This window comes from Lemur catta, chromosome 17, assembly GCF_020740605.2.
Source record: "Lemur catta isolate mLemCat1 chromosome 17, mLemCat1.pri, whole genome shotgun sequence".
In the NCBI taxonomy this organism is placed as follows: Eukaryota; Metazoa; Chordata; class Mammalia; order Primates; family Lemuridae; genus Lemur; species Lemur catta.
This window is the reverse complement of record NC_059144.1, coordinates 34,979,936-34,998,927: the sequence shown is the minus strand read 5'-3', so window position 1 is coordinate 34,998,927 and position 18,992 is coordinate 34,979,936. Positions and strand designations below refer to the sequence as shown.

Sequence of the window (18,992 nt, the reverse complement as noted above, 5' to 3'; positions counted from 1 at the left end):
GTAGGCAATAGGATTTTTTTTAATTCCCCAGGTGACTATAATGAGCACCAAGGTTGAGAACCATTGATCTCAAACACTGGGGCTCAATGCATCAGGGTCCCCAAGAGCGCTGGTTCAAACAGATTTCTCCTACCCCAGAGTGTCTGATTGAGTAGGTCTGGAGTGAGGCCTAGAAGCCTGCATTTCCATCACATTCCCAAGTGCTGCTGGTGCTGATGGTTTGGAGGCCACACTTTGAGGACTGTTGGTACATAGGGAAGGAGTTGGGGCCCAGGATTGGCATTTTTTGACATGCAACTGAGGAATTCTGATGTCAAGTGTCTGAGCCCCACTCTTAGAAACAGTGTTCTGTGTGGGCTATGCAGTCTCAGGCTGGCATCCAGGGATCCTCCGTGTTTCTCTCATTCAACAGGACTGGTCTTTTCCTCCCATTCCTATCTTCCAACCCAAGCATTCATTTCTAGATATACTCTACTGTCTGCTATAGTTTGGGTGTTTGTCTCCCCAAACCTTATGTTGAAATTTGATCCCCAATGTTGGAGGTAGGGCCAAATGGGAGGTGTCGGGGGCCATGGAGGCAGATTCCTCATCAATGGCTCAGTGCTGTTCTCATGGAAATGGAAATGAGTGAGTTCTCACTCTGTTAGTTCCTGCCAAAGCTGGTCGTTAAAAAGAGGCTGGCACCTTGCTGCCTTGCTTCCTCTCTCACCATGTGATCTCTGCACACACCAGCTCCCCTTCACCTTCTACCATGAAGGGAAGCAGCCTGAGGCCTTCACCAGATGCACATGCCTAATCTTGAACTTTTCCAGACATCAGAATTGTGAGCCAAACAGACCTTTTTAAGTCAAGTTGCTTAACTTCTCAGGGCTTTAGTTTTCCCATCTGTAAAATGGGGTATCTGCCTCAGAGAGCTGATTCAATGAGATAATATTAATATATGTGAAATGCCATGAAGAGGGAAGTGCATGGTTAGTACTATATGTATGTTGGCTACTATCCCCAGTAATTCCTCTTGGAAAATAGATAAATTGGACTTCCTCTGGGAAAAGTGATGGTTTCCCTAGCCTCCTGGCTGGAAGGGGTATGGTATTCCCTTTCTGCTGTCTCAGCATTTGATGTACGTCTCTACCGTGGCACTATTTTGCTCTATTAGTTAATTTTCTCCCTTTGTCCACAGATGGGTGAGATCCTCTATATCTGGCTCATTTTTGGATTCCCAGTACCTAGCATAGTGCTAGACAAAAGACATGCTCTTGATAAATGTTGGCTGAACAACTGAATATGTGGTTAGAAAAAAAATTGTCTTGCTGTTTCGGAAGTTGCCTAGAATCATCTATTAATGAGCAGAAACGATTCTCTATTATACAACCTGTCTTTCTGTTGAAGAGTGGGGGTAAAGATTAGAGCAGAAATGGTACAAGGCAAGTCATCCTCTTCGTGTACTAGTCACTTCTAAGTCCACCGATGACAAAGCCACAGGAACATCGTGATGATGGGTGCAATTGTAAGACACCAAATATTCTTATAACTCACTGCCTGATTCTCCACTAAAGTTGGCCAGATGCTTGCCAAATTTGTTTCCTTTTTTTTCTTGGACACACAGAATGCATTTCTCAGGCTCCCTTGCGTCTAGGTGGGACCACATGACCAGGTCTTACCAGTAGAATTTGAGTAGATCTGATGTGTGTCACTCCCAGGCTGAGGGAGTTAAGGGTGTGGTGGCTTCTCTAGACTCCCTCTTTCCTTGGCTACCAGCTGGATGCAGAGCCTCCAGGGGACAACGCTCGGGCCCTAACTGTTGGTGGAGTTCCAAGAGGGGAAGAGGCTGGACCCCGAATGGCTGAGTGGAGCTGAGTACCCCCAACCTGTCTCCCATCCCAGCTTGTGAGAAATGAGCTTTTATTATGTTAAATCACTGAATTTGGAAGTTGTCACCTCACCCACCCTACTCTAAAAACACAGGAGACTGTAAGTCCCAACTTGGAGTTTTGAAATTTTTTTTTGGGGGGGGCATATATTTTGATGACCTGTGACACACACATTTGTGTGGGTCCCCGAGGGCCACTCCACTGCCAGTGTCAGACATGACATAGTTGCCCAGTCAACGGAAGCAGCTGTGCACATCTCTTTTACTAAATTCATTTTCAATGCGAATTTTTACAGTAAAAAATACAAGAAAGTTAATTTGAGGATTTCTAAAATGGGGGGAAGGCAGAAAGAACCCCAAAGACCCTAAAAAAATTCTCTCCTAGATAATTGGTATGATTTTAAAATTATAGTCTTTCCAGAAAACTGTGGCTTCTGGTGCCTCCGTGGGGCTTTGGTGGCACAGAGCCTCCATGAGGTATGCCTCGCAGGGGACCAAAAGCCACACACTGTAAACCGGGTTTGGCTTGGCTCAAGGTCCTCTAGGCCTCATCACCCTCATTTATTCTCCCCGCCAATTTCATATTACTGGGTGGTAAACTCACCATATTCTGGCTGCTCTTTGGTTTCAAAAGTCCGGTGGCCTGGGGCCGGACGGTCCCACCCCCTGGGGGGGTTGAGGAAGTTGCTGTCGTCTGAGGTACTGTCGTACTTGTAGTCCTGGTCCCCGCTGTTTGCCCTCGCCAAGGACAAGGACCTCTGCCACCAGGCCCGCCAGTCGGGGGCCGGCACTGCCCAGCTGGGCTTATTCTCCGGATGCTGATCTTTATCTGCTTCTGAGTCAGGACCGTCGACCACCTCTATGGTGACCTGAAGAATTCAGAACAGGCCGGGGTCAATGTGGAGTCAACCAGCCTCCGACCTATGTGACCCTTGGAAGAAAGTCTGAGACGGCAGAGGGAAACGATGGGCACATCCCTCGTGAAGGAACGCTGGGGTCACGTGGTGACACAGAATGGAAAACAGCCAGGGATGGTCCAGGTGAATTCCATCACTAGATGGAACATGGCCTCGGGCTGGGAGAAGACAGTTCATCAGTAGGGTCCCCGAGTTACCGATGACCAAATTGGCAAGAAGCCTTTCATTCAAGGAGTAAACATGTACTATATGTGTTCTTGAGGTGACACTAGAATAATCAGAGTGAAACATAACACTCACTGAATACAAAATCTTTCCCAGATTCTGCTCTAAAAGCTCTGTTGCTATTAATTAATTTAACCCTCAACAACCTCCCATCCCTGCCTGTGTGTGCTGCACCTCCCACTAAGAGGTGGAGTCTATTTCTCCTTCCTGGAAATCTGGGCTGACATGTGGCTCACTCTGTCCAGTGGAAGGGGCAGGAACAGAATGGTGACAGGTCTTAAAAGGTCTTGTAGCTTCCGTTTTCATTGTCTTAGAATGTTCCAAGCATTAGGTAATCTAGCACAGCCTAGACCGCTGCATGCATAGCGACCACGTAAAGGGAGAGGCCGTGTGGAGGAGCCCCAAGGCACCTCGGCCGGTGTCCTGCCCCAAGGCCCTGGCCACATGAGTGGGGCCCTCCTGGATCCTCCAGCCCCAGGTGGGCCACCCCCGCTGCCGCCACGTGGAGGTGAGGCAAACTCTGCTGGCAGAGCCCTGCTCGAATTCCCGACCCACAGCCGCCCAGTGGTCACTGCTTCAGGCTACTCAGTTTTGGAGTGGTTGCTACATAGCAACAGAAAGCGTTTTACAGACAGAACCGGCACACAGAGACGTTAACAACTTGCCAAAGGTCACGGAGCTAGACGAGGGGAATCTGGTTCCAGAACCCATGCTTTAACCAACTTGGTGACACTGTCTCTTGAAAAGGAAGTGATAGAGGGACTGTCCCCTCCTGAGACCGAGGGAGCAAAGGTCACAGGTGCTGGTGGGGTCTGCTTGCCACGGGGTGCACCAAGATGTGAGCACAAGGTCCTCGAGACCAGGCTTTCTCCGCTCTGATGGTCGCTTATCCCATAGTCCAGCCCCAGCCTGCACACTCCTCAGCCAACCCTCAGGGGCAGAGCACATAGTCCTGGAACCAAGGTTAGAACTTGCTCTCGGATTTACGGAGCCTAGTTTTGAAGTCTGTCACGGGGCTAGAAGAATGCAGCTTCTTGGCCCTGAGAGACAATCAATGTAGAGAAACTTGTTTAAAAAGTAGAATAAAAGACTCATTGGTTTCCTTTGGCCATCACATAGCTCTTGCAACACCCCCTGGATGAGTTATGCGCAAATGAATCAGAAACACGCGCTCCAAGTAATCAGTGCAAGATGTACTGGGCAGATGCATTCCCAGTTTTGCCCTAACCTGACATCTGAGAGAGCTGCCGAGATGCTCTGCCAGACTGCACTGGGGTGTGCCCATCCCAGAGACAGATAGCCGCTTCCTTTTGTGTGAGCAACGGGGAGGTTTGAATCCTGCTCACTTTGACATGCGAAGGAAGTTGCCCTGCCTATGGTGGCCTGGGCTGTGGTTTTGTGCAGTCCAGACACGTGGTCAAGAGGGTGACCTTCAATTCCAGAGTCTACTCAGGCAGGCCAAGTGCATCTTTCTCCGCTGTCGTGCAATGCCTAGAAGAGCACCACTAGCTTTATGCCACCATTACCCCAATCTTGTAGGCATCCTTGCATATTTATAAGTAATTATGGAGCTTTTTAGTAATCCTCCTCCAAAAAAAAGAAAAAAGGGAAGAAAAGAAAATCAGTGCACCATACATTCGGTGTCATTGCTGTTTACTGGAAAGGATGGTTGCTGGGGAGTAATGGGAAGTGGGATCCGTGCAGAGCCTTGGAAAGATGAGCGGTGGAGGAATGGACAGCTGGGCTGGTGCAGAACCAAGCTGGGCAGTGGCAGGGCAGAGCTGAGCCTTTGGAGATATAGCCTTTCTCCTCCGCAGCCCGTCTCCCTCTGCCTGCAGACAGAACAACTGAGCTGTAACAATCATCTGCAAGGCTATTAAGGGTCTTGGAGGGGAGAGGCTGCCAAGAGCCAGGCAAGCCTGCAATTATGGTAATGAAATCAGTCTCTGGGTAGGAGATAAGGGGAAATGTACCCCACAGTTTTGGTATTCCATTTGTATTCAGACTGGAGTCAAAGGGATTGCTCAAACAAAACGTGCCCTGCAATTTCTCCAAGCTGGGAATAAAAACAATTTCATGTTTCAAGCTATTACCGTCAATACGATTTTTTTCCCCCCAAATTGCTGCTCAGCTCCAAACAAAATAGAGTTGTTGCCTGGCCAGGCAATGAGTAGCAAAATACAAATTTACTTCAAAAACTATATCAATGACTAAATCTCCACACTTAGAGGTTTCTTTTTTCCCTTTAATTGCTAGCCACTGCTCCAACTGGATTTAAAAAACAAAACAAAACAAAAAAACAAACAAATCTCAGGACCCACCCTTCCCTACAGTTAACAGAGTGGAAACCTCATATTGATATCAAAAGAAGAAATCTAGTCCTCAACCTGAAGTTTCATCGGCATCCACTTAAAAAGCCTTAATGAGCATGGTCAATGACTTTTCAAATGGTGGGGATTAGTTTTATGTTTCCTGTTGCTCTCATTCTATTTACATGTTTTTTAGCGTCAAAGAATCCTTTGAGAAAGATGTCTTGAACAATCATCAATACGATAAACCATAGATGTGGGAGTGAGCACAGCAGAGTTCCAAGACCTTACCACGCTTTCTCATCCTTAATACACATCATTGAAATGTCTCCATATATTTGTTTCTTCTGGGCTTTTCCACACCATGAATCAAGATGCTAACAGAAAGGGAACTCTTTCAAAAGCCTCAAGTCCAACTTCTGACAGAATGGCCCCAGCTCCAAGAAAGAGAGTCCAAAATAAGTGCCAATTTGGAGAATTCTGTCCAAAATCAGGAAAAGGAGAGTAAGACTCAATGCACCTTGATCAGCTTTCCTTCTCTTGATAGTTAATACTTTTATTAGAAACAAACTCTATACTCTTGCTCTGAAATGCATTTTCCGTAGGGAAACTAACACCATTCCCAGCCTAACTGCTAATAAAGCAAAGCCGGTGAGTGCAGAGGCCGTGTCCTGCAAACCCACGAGGGTCTTCTTGCTCGTTGGTCCTCTGAGCCTTGAGCGCTGTGGGGACCAGGTGGGTGTGGGTGGGCATTTCCCAGAGAGGAAGACGATTTCCTCAGGAGCATAGAGCACCCAGGGACATGTCTCCTGCAAAGGTTTTGGATCCAGACCACGCTACACACCCCCCTTCCTTGACAACTGCCACAGAAAGAACACAAAATGCACTGGGAAGATACGTAATCCCCTCCTCTTAGATGCACTGACGCTCTAAAAACAGTTGTGGCAACCCCAGCTAACTGTGGTTAATGCTTGGCCACTTGCGGCATGCTTGCCCAAACATTACTGTCTGTTCTACACAACTGAGACCCAATTTTCAGGCTGGGAGAATTCAAGTTCCCAAGGTAATAGCAGGAAAGGGAGGAGAGTCGGTCTCAAAACTAGAGCTTCTGATTCTCAGTTATTTTTATACCCATTTCCTCTGTCACCTTCATCCCCAAGATCATCACCAACCAGCATCTACCAGTTCTGGGAAGCTTACCCTGTGCTGAGCACTTCATATTGATGCTCTCATTTAATCCTTGCAGATAACCATACTTATATGTAGTATTATGCAACGTAGGTGCTGAGGGGTAGTAGTATCCTTCTGACCTGATAAGGAAGCTGAGGCCCAGAGAGGACTCGTGACCCACAGCCTGGCTGACTAAATGGTGGCACCTGATCCCAAACACAAGTCAGTCTGACTTGGGACAGCAGCACCCCGTGATAATCGGAGCCATACAGGCTTGTCCCTGGAGGTCTGTGCCCAAGACACAGACCTGCCATTCCAAAAGTATTTTAGAGAAAAAGGAGGAAAAGACATCAAAAGTAGAAGCACATATGACATTTGTAGCCCTGGCCAACTCATCTGATTGTATCTTGTGGCATCCAAGAGGCCTGTGGCCATATAAATAAGTCTGTGCAAGGAAGAAAAAGCCTTTACAAGGCTGTTTTTAAGTCCCTCTCAATGGAAAAAAAGAAATAAGTATATTGGTTGAAATGAGCACTAATCTCAGATTGATCCAGAAAAGAGAACCATTTGGTTGTGAATAGCTACCGTAGTAATGGACTGATGCAGTAAGCCTGATAATGAATTCATTTTAGAGAGTTTTTTTTTTCCTCTGCTATCTGACCATCAGCTGCAGACCAAAAACCCAGCCAAGGATACTAAAGTTTAAGTCTAACCTGTCCTGGGGGATTTACTTTCTTTCCTGAATGATTTTTTTCCCCCTAATAAAACTCAACTTCTTGTATTGTTTTAAATTTCACATGGAGATTCAGTTCGGGACTTTGAGGCCATTTCTTTCTATGTTGCACGTTGTTGGGTTTTTTTTCCCACTCACTTCCACAGCCTGAAGCCAGTCTTAAAATAGAGATTCTGATTCTCTTGGGACAGACACTGCCTGACTTCTGGGGGTTAAAAATGCTCTACAGAAGCAGATGTTGGGGCTTTTATAAGAATTTCCCACCCCAAAGTCAAGAGGCCCCAGAGGGACGTGGCCCCTTGCACGGGCTCAGCAGTGTCACTTTGGAAAGGTGCGGCTGTGTCTGTAGGAGAGACAGCGGCTGCAGCCCTGGGCTGTGGGAAATGCCACCAGGGCCTGCAGGGGTGGGGGGTTCAGGGCGAGGGGTGTTGAATTCCTGTTCAGCTCCCCAGCTCCAGCTCGGGATAACTAGGTGGGGGCAAGGGCAGGTTGCCAGGGGAAGGGGCAGATGAGGCCAGAGGCCCTGGCAGCAGAAGCCGACCGACTGATGGGCCCTTCACCTGCGTCTACTCCGCTACCCGGGGAGAGGGAATGCTTTGACGGGGCCCACGGTGACCAGCGGGGCTGTCTGCTTGGCTGAATCGGCCCTGTGTCAAACCAGTGGATTTCAACAAAAGAGCAGTGGTCTAAGGAAGGGGTGAGGGCTGCCAACACGGAAACCATCATCCCCTTTTAAAAAGCACCTCGTATGTTAAAGGACCACCAGGGAACTGGTTTACTCAAGTGCAGTGGTGCATGGTGCTGCAGTGGGTAGTGCTCTGTGTGTGTGTGTGTGTGTGTGTGTGTCTGTGTGTGTGTGTGTCTGTGTGCGCACGGGCATGCACACACACATGCAGACACACGGCAGGGGCTCCCTGGGGTAGCAGCCGCTTCCTTCTTTCTTTGAACATCTTTCTGAGTGACCAACACTAACAAACCTTTTGTGGTCTTCTAGAAACAGAAGGCCAGAAATGCAGCTCAATTTTCTTTTCTTTAGGACCAACAAGTCATCAGAGCAATAAAACGTTGGCTGCCCCCACTGCTCTGTACTGCTCTTGGAAAGTTAGCAGACATGGGGATTGGATAAAGCAGAGACGGAATAACCTGCCCAGGCAGTGGGCAAAAAGGTAACATTGGCCTAGCCTTTTTGGGTTTTTGACTTTAAAGGTATCTAGGTTGGAGCTGCATCGGTTTCGAATCCTTCTGCCAGTAACCCCGATATTTGGAGCTGTGGGGAACCTTTCATTGTTGGGAGTTATGGCGATCTTGGCGGTCCAAAGGGCAACCCAAGAAAAATACAGGGACCTCATAGAAGTGACACTTTTCCTCTTCCCACCCTGCCTTCCAAAGCATCTTTTCCAGAAGCACCACCTGGAGGGAAACTTTGTGTTCCTGTGCTGGGGCAGGGTTGACACAAAGTGACAACAAAGCATTAGTTGTGACTCTTCATCTGTTACATGCCGACACGAGCAGGTGGCTTGGGGGCTTGGAGGAAATGAGAGCCAACCATCTCCACTCAGACTATCTCTGAAACCATACTTTGGTGACCGCCCATGGGGAAGTTGCATTTTATAAAGGTCCAAGAGGTGTTGCCAGAGAGACCCTCATGCCACAAACATCCGCAGCCCCGTGTGGCTCTCCCACAACTCACCCTGCATTTATTCCACATCTCACTCTAGTTCTTACCACACGCTGCAACTCCGACAGCTCCCTCTCTCCTCGGAAAGCTGGGCGGAAATGCTCCAAAGCGTTCTGCACTTCCTATCCGGCCAACAACACAGTGTGTTACGATGAAAACTGAGTTGTCATCTTGGCTGCTCCACTGAGCCCGTGACAATCTGTCACATGGGCTGTAGAGGGCTCAGCGCTCGGTAGTTCCCCCCCCCTTTTTTTAGGGGGAAAGTAATCTGGGGTTCCCAGCTCTGTGGCTCCCACCTGCCTTTATGCCGTTGTTCTTCCCTAACATTTAAGTAATATTTTTAAAACACCCAAGCGGGGTCTGGGTCGGGGATGGGCATTGCCAGACTGGTGCACTCATCTGGGAGAGAGAAAGGGGATCCTGAGAAGTTGTGCCCGAAACTGGGTTCTGAGGTCGAGCATGAGGCACCCAGTAACTTCGACAAGGGAACACTTCCTGGGCAGCCAGGCATTTTCCTGCAACTTCACGTTAGTAATTCTTCAATCTATTACCCCAATAGCTTGGTCCTCAGCATCATGCTGCACAAGTGACACTTCCCGCCCCTGGGAAGAAACGCTGCCACAGCAAGCTTAAGAGTGTTCTGGGCATGGCCTAAGCACCCTTGGGATGAGGGCTGTCTGTTCTGGAACTGTAAACTCTCTAAACCTGTAAACAAAGCCCTGATGCGTAGCAATGTTAAGCAGTGGTATAGAGATGCCCATGTCTTTTTGTTCTGGCCAATCTATACCTCTCCCAAGTGGAGCCATTGCTCTTTATCAGAGAGCCATGTGTCCAGTTCCTGGAGTGGGGCATTGGAACAAAAGGCCTGTTTTTCTAATTAATCAGCTAGAAAAATACAAGATGGACCAGAAATATCAATGGGGTCAGGCAGTGATTTCTGTGCATGGGTTGCCAAAAAGTGGCCTCCACAACATTTTTCACTTCTGCGCCATCCACAGAGCCCTTCCTTACTTCTCCCCATCTGTTGACATCTGCCCACCTTGGGACACAGTGCTTTCCTTCCTCTTGTCTTTGTGATCCCTCCAGCACTGTCTTACATGTGGTGGCTGGGATCTTCCCGCCCATGTCACTTCCTGGAGGGACCGGGCCTGACATTTCTTACTATCTCATAACCTAATGCAGCATTTTCTACATGCCAGGGGCTGGCTGATGTCTTCTAAGTAAGTTGTGTTCTCAGTGGTTCTTGTCAGCCACCACGACACTGGTGTTGTGAGCAAAACAGCTCTGGTCAAGGAAACCTGATCTAAAACTGTATGATGCAGAGTCTGGAGAGAGAGAGAGAGAGAGAGAGAGAGAGAGAGAGAGAGAGAGAGGAGAGAGAGAGAGAGAGAGAGAGAGGGAGAGGGAGAGAGAGAGAGAATGTAATTAAAGATCAAGTGCTCTGAGGCCAGGTTCTGGAACTTCCTGCTATGCAAGCTAATTGGCATTTGGTGCAGAGAGAAAGACTAAGGAAAAGCTGCCTCTTCACAAGTGAAAATAATTGGGAACAAAGCTTAAAAATATGGAAGCAGGCATATGAGGACAGGAGCTGGGTAGGGGTTGGATTGCCCAAGGGGGCGAGCCTCTCTCAGACATCTTCGGGAAGAAACGGAAGGAGGTAGAAGCAATATTCAAAACTAGAAGTTTGTCTCTAAAACACAGACTGGTGGGGGAAGTATTTTTGGGCATCTGAGAGACTGGATTTGAGCCCTACAACTACTATTCACCAGGCATGTGTCCTTGGGTAAACCAAATAGTAACTTCCTGAGTACCTGTTGCATTATGGATGGTGTTGAAAAAATGACATGTGTTTGTCTCCTTCATGAGAATGCTGGGAGGGTCAAATGAGATCGATATTTGCTTTGTAAAGTACACTGAGCTATTATTATTTCACTGTAGATCACAATTATTATTTTCAGGTATCTAACCTCCCATTTTCCTCTGCTTCATCCAATCCCAACTTAGAGGAAGGTATTCGTCTCTCCCCTAGGAACTTCTATTCTCACATTCTTTCCTCTTACAAATTTTTTTTTATTAGTCATTTACACTTTAGAGCAACTGAAGCTTGTCACCTGCTGAAGGAATTTCTGGTGTCCAAGGCAAGCTAGAGAGAGGCATTGAGAGAAAGTGCTTTGGAATCATACTCGGGTCTGCCTAATCTATTCACATGTAACATTGGCCCTTTCCTACAGCTACTTATATTTCATCAACATCAGGGCATATTATCTTATTTTGCTTTGTTTTTATATTTCAACATCTCTGAAATTGGGATGTATCTTAGAATTCTGGGTGTGTCGTACTTTAATGATCAGTGATTTCCCCTTTTGAATGGTTCACACAATAATGGTGCATCTCACAATCAGGGGTGTGACACAGATGAAACGTAACCCTGCTCTTGTGGAGGTCACACAGTCATAAGCAGGAATGGTTAAGGGGTTAAGAGGGAAAGTAAGATAAGGCTGCAGTTTCCACTGGAATCAGATCAGGAAACAAAAGATGGACTGTTTCGTTTTCTTCCACCTTCCAGCTGCCAAGAATTACCTGGATATTTGGATTCTGCCCATTGATATCTGCTTTGGAAAGATCTGGAAAGTTTGGTAGATCAAAGAGAAAGGATCTGGGGCCATCTCTTTGCAATGAAGGGTGCCCAGTCTCTTGGAATCGCTGTCTGGGGAGGGGCTGGTGTGCAGTCTGGTGGTCTGGGTGCTCCCCTGGTGCTTCTTTGGAGAGAGAAAAGCTGGTTTCTGAAGTGGAGTCACTTTCCACGTTGAGGTTATTCTAAAATGAACAAACAAGTAAACAAACAAATGATAAGGAGACACATGATGAAAAAAATGCCCCCCTTAACAGTTCATTAAATTCAGGAGCAAGGACAATTTCAGTGGCTGGAATTAAGCCATCATGATATTCCCAACTCATTTTGCTACCCCATGGTTTAGTTTCCCCATCTTCTAAAAGCCAGATCATCAGAAAACTTCCTTCAGCGTGCTACCTGGGAATTTTCTGAGGGTTAGTGAGGTATGGGCTATTTATTAAGCATCAAAGCACATCAAAACTAAAATGCTATTTTGAAGATGAATAGGTGCTCATTTAAACCTGGAACACAATTATGTTTTCCTTCTCACAACTTCAACTGATTAATCATGCTGACATTAATTACACCTCTAGTGTCCAGAGTTGGTTTCTTTGGTGTGTGCCATGGAGCAAAAGATCTGACCAAGCTGGATAAAATACTTGAGGCAAATTATTGATTATATCCATCTACCCATTTGTCTGTCCATATGTTCATCAGTTCATCCATACATCCACCCATATATTCCTCTATCGATTCATCCATCCATCTATCAAACATCCATTCATCCATCTCTCCATCCTTCTGTCCACCCACCCATCCATCCATCCATCCATCCATCCATCCATCAACAAATGCCAACCACATGCTAGGCACAGGAAATACAGCAATAAACAAGACAGACGTAGAAGCTATTATTTTGGACTGTACATTGAGTTAGTAGGAATAAACTGTAAATACATAGATAAATTAGATCAGATCAGAGCGTGGTAACAGCTGAGAAGAAAATAAGGAAGATGACAGAGAGTGACTGAGGAAAACATTAGATGGGTGGCCAGGAAGAACCTTTCTGAGAAGATAACACTGGAGGCAAGATCTGGACAAGAGAAGGAGGCACTCTGCTATGATCTGGGGGAGGGACATTCTAGCAAAGAGAAGAGCAAAGGGAACACCCAAGTCCTAGGGTGGGAATGAACTTGGCTACAGAATGGCCAGTGAAGCTGGTGTAGCTTGAAGGAGCCAAGAACTGCATGAGAAGAAGATGAAGAGAGTGGGATAGCCAAAGGAAAAATGACAACAAGGCATTTGACATCTAATCCCTTTATTCTGAAAAGTGCAAGTCCATTGTTTTTCCCCAGCTAGTCAAAAATGTCTCTATTTAGTTGTCACTGGGGGAAATTATTCTAAGACTGAAGAGTGTGCAAGTTTCTGGGCTCATTGCCCAAACTGTCCCTTCTTCCCCCCTTCTCCTGCTCCATGGACCTCTCATTGGAGGCCTCCTCCAGCCTTCAGGGATGGCTTGTTCATGTTTACTCGTGGAGGGAGAAGTGGAGATAGAATTTCACCAGTGTTTGGGTCAGCGGTTAATGCTCTTGTTATTCTTGGGCATGTTTTGGGGTTTGAGGGTGTATATTCCAGCACACTGTCTCCACACACACACCCCACCCCCTACCGCAATGCCTGTGACCCAGCCAAAGGGTTACAGCTGGTATCGAAACACTCATGGCTCTGAGTACCCAAGGTCAGAAATGGCCCAGGGAAAAAACACCCACAGCAGATACATGTCTTCTTAGAGAGCTAACCTAAGGGAATGGATTTTTATTATTCTATGCCTCTTTCAACAGGAATGGGGCTGAGGAATAAACTCACCGGTGCACAGACCACCTTTGTGAATGTTCAAAGAGGCCAAGAGGAGGGCGGAGATAGAGACCCTGTCTGCCTCCTCTTTACAACCCGCAGTGGCAGAGGGCAAAGCTGGCTGCTCTGCGGCATGTTTTTGCTTGCCCTTCCTTTTGGCTCAGGAGATATGGCCGGGGGCAGTGTCTTTGTTCACCTTTCCAGCCACCTCTCTGCCATGGTTTTTGTCTCCTGGCACATCCTAGTAGAGGGAGTTGCCCTGACATTTCGAAGCATTACTCAATGCAACAGAAGCCAAATGTATTATTCTTTGGTTGAGTCCAGTGCACATGGGGGAGGGGGGGGGGGAGAGAGAGAGAGAGAGAGAGAGAGAGAGAGAGAGAGAGAGGGAGAGAGGGAGAGAGAAAAGAGCATGCTAAGTCTTTCCTCAACATAAGACTTCTCTACGACACCCCAAAGGGGAGATAACTGAATGCAATTTTTCCCTTGCTTTTCTCCCTGGATCACTAACCCTAAAACTTTTCCAACGTTGTTAGAGTGGACAGTTGGATGCTCATGGAGAATTTCTTGCACAGGACTTAGGGCTATAAGTCCCTGAAGGGGCCCAGAATTTGCTTCCCAATTGCTTCAGGGAATTCCTTTAAATCAAGCCCTAACTGCACTGCAACAACTGAGACATACTGCTTAATCGGGTTAAAAATGGAGTTCTCTTTCCTTTCCCCATGATAAAGTACTCTTTCTACTACTACTAAAACTTATATTTTAGAAGAAGAACTAGGAAACGTGTTTTTGCTGCTATTTAACATTTTGCTTAGCTGCCTGAAAAAACAGGGACTGAATCTGATTGATTTCTCTGACTCTTGATTTTTTCCTGGTAGGAGATTCACCACCACAGAGTGATACTGGCTCACCCTCAGACCAAGCAAACCCCTCAGACCCTCTGTGGCTCAATGACCCCCCATGTAAAGCCAGGCAGATAATAAGGAGAGACCTGTACCCTCCCAGCAGGATGGCTGAGATTACCTGGGTTGGGTTGTATCTACACATGAGAAGAGAACGTAGAGTTAGGGCCATTGGCTGGGCAAGTCAGGCCACAAGTGCCTCTGCCGGGAATAGTCAGACTACTAGGGCTAAAGTATGTTTTGGCTTCAGTTATGCACACAATTGTGGTATTTCCCCATCTCTCTCCAGCCACCCTGCCCCCCAGACAAAGGCTAAGTTTTGTAAAGTGTTTGGAAGATGGGAAGTAATAAAGAAACGCTAATCGCAATCTCTGAATATCTATGACTCTTGCACCTCTTCCAAAACATATTTAACTAGAAACCTTGGCTCCCCGCAATGGCATGCCCCCAATCTGTTCAGAAACTGGAAGGCCTAGGATAGTGGAAGCGTGTCGAAGAACAGTCCGCATAAATGAAACTCCATTTTATTCAATCAGTAACAAAATTTGGGAGTAGCCCATTATTTTGGTAATATAGATTTTTAAATCCAGGGCAGGAGATGACAGACAGGATCTGCTAACAGTGTAGGCAATCATGTTTTCTCAAAAGGGACACACTGCATATCTTCCTTGCAGAGTTCCCCTTGGAGGTCTTTGTTGAGGACGTCACTCCAGCTACCATCCACGTCACTCACTGAGTAGTCCACTTACATTATTCTAGCAGAGTGAAGCTTCTCAGGAGGGGTGGATCTTCCAATGAAGATTTAAATGGTTTATTTTTTTACCCAGATAAGCGATTACTCTTCTCTGAAGACAACAGCTTAGGAAAGTCCAGGAATTTAGAAAAGAAACATCATTGTTTCCAAGCTGCTGTAGGATTCATTTTGCCTGAATCAGAGTGACACACGGGGCCTGCTCAGTTTAGGAAAATATTTCTTTACCCACAATGTGTCTTTGAGTTGATCTTCAATCTGTGAGTTAACACTGATAGCGCTGCAGCATCAGTAGCAATGTCCCCTCCTGTGATTGTAATTTTAGAGCTGTGACTACCAATGAAAAGGAAAACAGAAGGACTACAGTTACTATACAGCTTACGCTCATGTATACAGTTCAACTGCTGAATCAGGTGAACCATTTTCGTCAAGTTATCTAGCTACTGCTTTGTGCCGCCCATCTTTGTACGTAGCTCCTATCTCCCCGTTATTTTAGAACCTATTCTTATCTAAAACAGGAATGGTAATAAAAACACCATGCTCTCGCAGCCTGTGATTTTGCCCTAGATGGCAGTCCTATGGCAGACATGGCAATTGTCAACCAATGTCCCTCCCCCTCCTTTTCTTATGCAGTGCTTAGTTCAGGTGGCCATGTGCCTGGCTAAAACTACATTTCCCAGCATCCATTGCAGCTGGACATAACCATGTGACACAGTCTGCCCAATGAGGGGTCAGTGGAAGGTGATAGAACAGATAAAAGGGAGGCAGATTCAGTTTTGCTTTTTGCCTTTCTTCTCTTCTACTTTCTCCTGCCTGAAATGAGGAGACAGGGCCTGAGGTGACATGAGAAAGCTGGCAGATGTGCAGATGAAGGCTGTCCTCTGAGCGTAGCTGCCTGCAAGATGGTGGGCCCAGGGCCCTGACAGCACTGTGGAGCGAACATGGCAGCCCTGGAACGGTGATAGTGCTAGTGATGCTGTTATCACCAATATTAACGTTAGCATTGACAATATTGCCCCACCAGTAGCAATGTTCCCTCTTATCAGTCTAATTTTAGAGCTGTGACAACCAATAAAAAAGTGAAAAGCCCTGTTTAGCTAAACAATTCTATGTTGGGTTTTCTGTCCTTTGCAATTGAACACAACCCCCAGTTGCAGAGGTACTGACAGGACAGTTAATGAGACATTGTGGTGAACTTCCCAGTGGCAGCCAGGATACAAATGCTGTGCTCTGCTGCCAACGTGCCTGCCTAATATCCTCTCCCAAATCTACCCTCTACCCCCTTTGCAGACATTAAAAGAACCTTTCCTTTGTCTCAGCATCTACACATAACATTTCTCAAATCTGCTTGCTGTGTATTGTAATATTTCCTTTAAACTGACCCAAAATACAATCACTAAATTTTGAGATTTAAAATTTAAAATGACCTCTATCGGGGAATTTTAGTTTGTCCTCACTAAAAGGAACCAGAGTTTCTTGGACAAATGGCTGAGTCCAGATCCCAGGCAGGGAAGGGACAGATGAGTTTGGGATGCTTTGCTGTGCCGTGAAGCAAGGAAGCTTTCAATGGTTAACACGGTCCGCCCGAGAGAGCACAGGAGCCAGCTTCACGGGTCCCCACTGCTCAAAGATTACACTATTTGGGGGTCAAAAAAAAAAAAGATTGTACTTGACTGATGCATGTTGATCTGTGAAATCCATGAGCCTCTGATGATACTCACAAAAAACAGAAAGCCAGAAAAACTACAGTTAACACTTGAGGTAGGTATTAGAAAACTCCTCAGTTTGAAAATTGGTATTGCAAAGAGAGAAAGGTTTTCCTGAGGAAGTACTGTCTGAGCTGAGATTGCAAAGGCAAGTAGAGTTAAGCAGGTGAAGCAGGGAAAGAGAGCAGGGGCGCTGGGGAGGCGAACCAGGACTGCAGCCCTGGGAAAGGACTCCCTGAGGTTTACAGATCCAAAGATTTCAGAGTTGCAGTGGGGGGGCTTAGACCAGGGCTGCCGTGCTGTCTCAGTATGAGATAACTGAGTTACATACTCTACACCTCAGGCCCAGTACCCAGAGGCCTTGGCCCACCAGCCTTTGGCCTGAGAGCCTTCTATCACACTGCGTTGTGACTTTTCCACTAGGCTGCCACCTCCCTGGTGGCATGCTCTGGGACATTTGGAGTTTTGCCGAAGCTGTACCGTGTTGGGGTCTCCTCCTTCCTCTCTCACTTTCATCAGCTGGCCCCGAATGCCCCTGGGAAAGCTCTGCTGAGATGAATTATGCAAAGAAAATCTGTCATCTGAGGGCTGGGTGCAGTTTCGAAGATGACAAACCCAGACGCTTTAATTATTTGTGTCCTTTATACTGAGGATATCGCTGGTCCAAGACCAAGTGTCCAACCACTGCCTCCAGCCACTCCATAGCTGGACCTGCTCATTTTGGCTGTCCTCATGACCAAGGCAGGTTGCCATAGCCACCCCGAGGGCCAGAGTGGTCAGAAAGGCCAGAGACCTCAGCTGGACACTTGGCACAGGCAGATGAACACAAAGCAGAGGGAATGCGGTTCTTTGGACAGTCAAGCCACAGGGCAAATTAGGATGATCACCTCGAGGGGGATGATCAAGCTGTGGAAATGGGCGATGGATCCACTTTTCGAAAAAATATGCTAAGCATCATTGTCCTAGCTTGCAAAGTGCCACCTGCTCTATTCCACAAATACCAACCAGAGGCTGGCATGTGAAAACCAGGACTGATCTGACCACTTCCAGAACCTCCAGAAGAGGCACAAACTAGTAACAAATTGTGTCTGTCTAGGACAGTTTTACTACTTTTTCTTTTTAAGGCAAAAACTGGTAACTGTTCCCAGATTAACACAGCCAGGCAGACTTCTTCGAGGCAGACTGGATGGCACATTTCTGGAGGGCCAAGAATAGGCCGTAACTGCAAATCTCCAGCCCCCACCCCCCCCCAATTCCACAAGCTCAGGGGGCACCCAGTAAGTACTAGTTGATGATAATGATGGCTATAGTTATCACTGGCTAACTAGGGCCTAGTTAGATTTTGTCTTAATTAGGCTCAGGCTACAGGCTTTATTACCCCTAATGTAGCTTTTATGTGGGATTCTAAGGAAAAAAAAAATCCAGGAATCTTCTATTGAAGATATTAAAGAAGATATTATTAGCAATGCGTTTGGTCTCATAGACTTTGAACAGCAAACAACAGAGATTATAATTAACGTCACTGCAGCCTCTCTCCTTAAAACACACTAACAATATAGCTAATTAGCAATATGTCCTCATTTGGGGCCGGACATCTGCATATTATTATCGACAATGCTGGTTTCCTCCTTCCAGATGAGAGGAAGCCATACTGCACCCAGGCACACGGCTGTGCCCCTCCACATGAAAACACTCCGTTTTCCTCTACCCACGACAAACACATTTGGGGCTTTATCTGCGCCGGGCATCGATTTTGTCTGGAACACTTCCACACGTCTAAAAATAAGCTCAAGAATGCCACTGGTAGTATTTCAAAGGGAAGAGCAAAAGTTTTCCCGTTTGGGGAGATAAAAGAATAAAAGGACACACTGATTATCTTTACACATGATTGAGAAGCCCATGCTCCTGGGAAGAGGAAAGCAGGAGAAGGAATAAAATGAGTTGTGGACCATAAAATCAGCTTTCTCAAGGGGGCACACTCGTTCCTGGTGCTCAGGGAGACGGGTGGAGAACATCAGCGCCGGAGTGGAAACACGGGGTGGTGGAGGCTTGTTCTGTGAAGTGTCGGGAAGAGGTGGCCAGGATCTACTGGGGAGAAACCGTGCCCTGTGAGGATGTGGACGGACACCCAAGGATGGCTCTTGCTCTGCCCGTATGGGATGGTGATCATTCCTCTTCATTGTCAATGGCCCTATTTTATAGTAAGCCCGAAAATGCAGCATCTCTTTTGGAACCATTCCTGGCAGAGGGGAAATGGCCAGAC

At 46.8% G+C, this 18,992-nt stretch overlaps 2 protein-coding genes across 3 annotated transcripts in view; one reads left to right on the top strand and one right to left on the bottom strand.

The window, feature by feature from the left end:
• Positions 1-18,992, bottom strand: part of ISM1 (isthmin 1) — a 62,338-nt gene that overhangs the window by 13,108 nt on the left and 30,238 nt on the right. Inside the window, exons 2-3 of the mRNA XM_045529287.1 lie at positions 11,483-11,719; positions 2,475-2,739 (exon numbers count right to left, since the gene is read on the bottom strand). Coding sequence (XP_045385243.1) covers positions 2,475-2,739; positions 11,483-11,719 — 502 coding nt within the window. The remainder of the gene's footprint in view (positions 1-2,474; positions 2,740-11,482; positions 11,720-18,992) is intronic.
• TASP1 (taspase 1) overlaps positions 1-18,992 on the top strand; it is a 278,892-nt gene that overhangs the window by 241,389 nt on the left and 18,511 nt on the right. Inside the window, exon 14 of one of the 2 annotated variants that reach the window (XM_045529289.1) lies at positions 8,261-8,390. In XM_045529289.1, coding sequence (XP_045385245.1) covers positions 8,261-8,350 — 90 coding nt within the window. In that variant the 3' untranslated portion in view covers positions 8,351-8,390. Of the gene's footprint in view, positions 1-5,517; positions 5,628-8,260; positions 8,391-18,992 lie in introns of those variants that run through there. The other variant, XM_045529290.1, reaches the window with a different exon arrangement.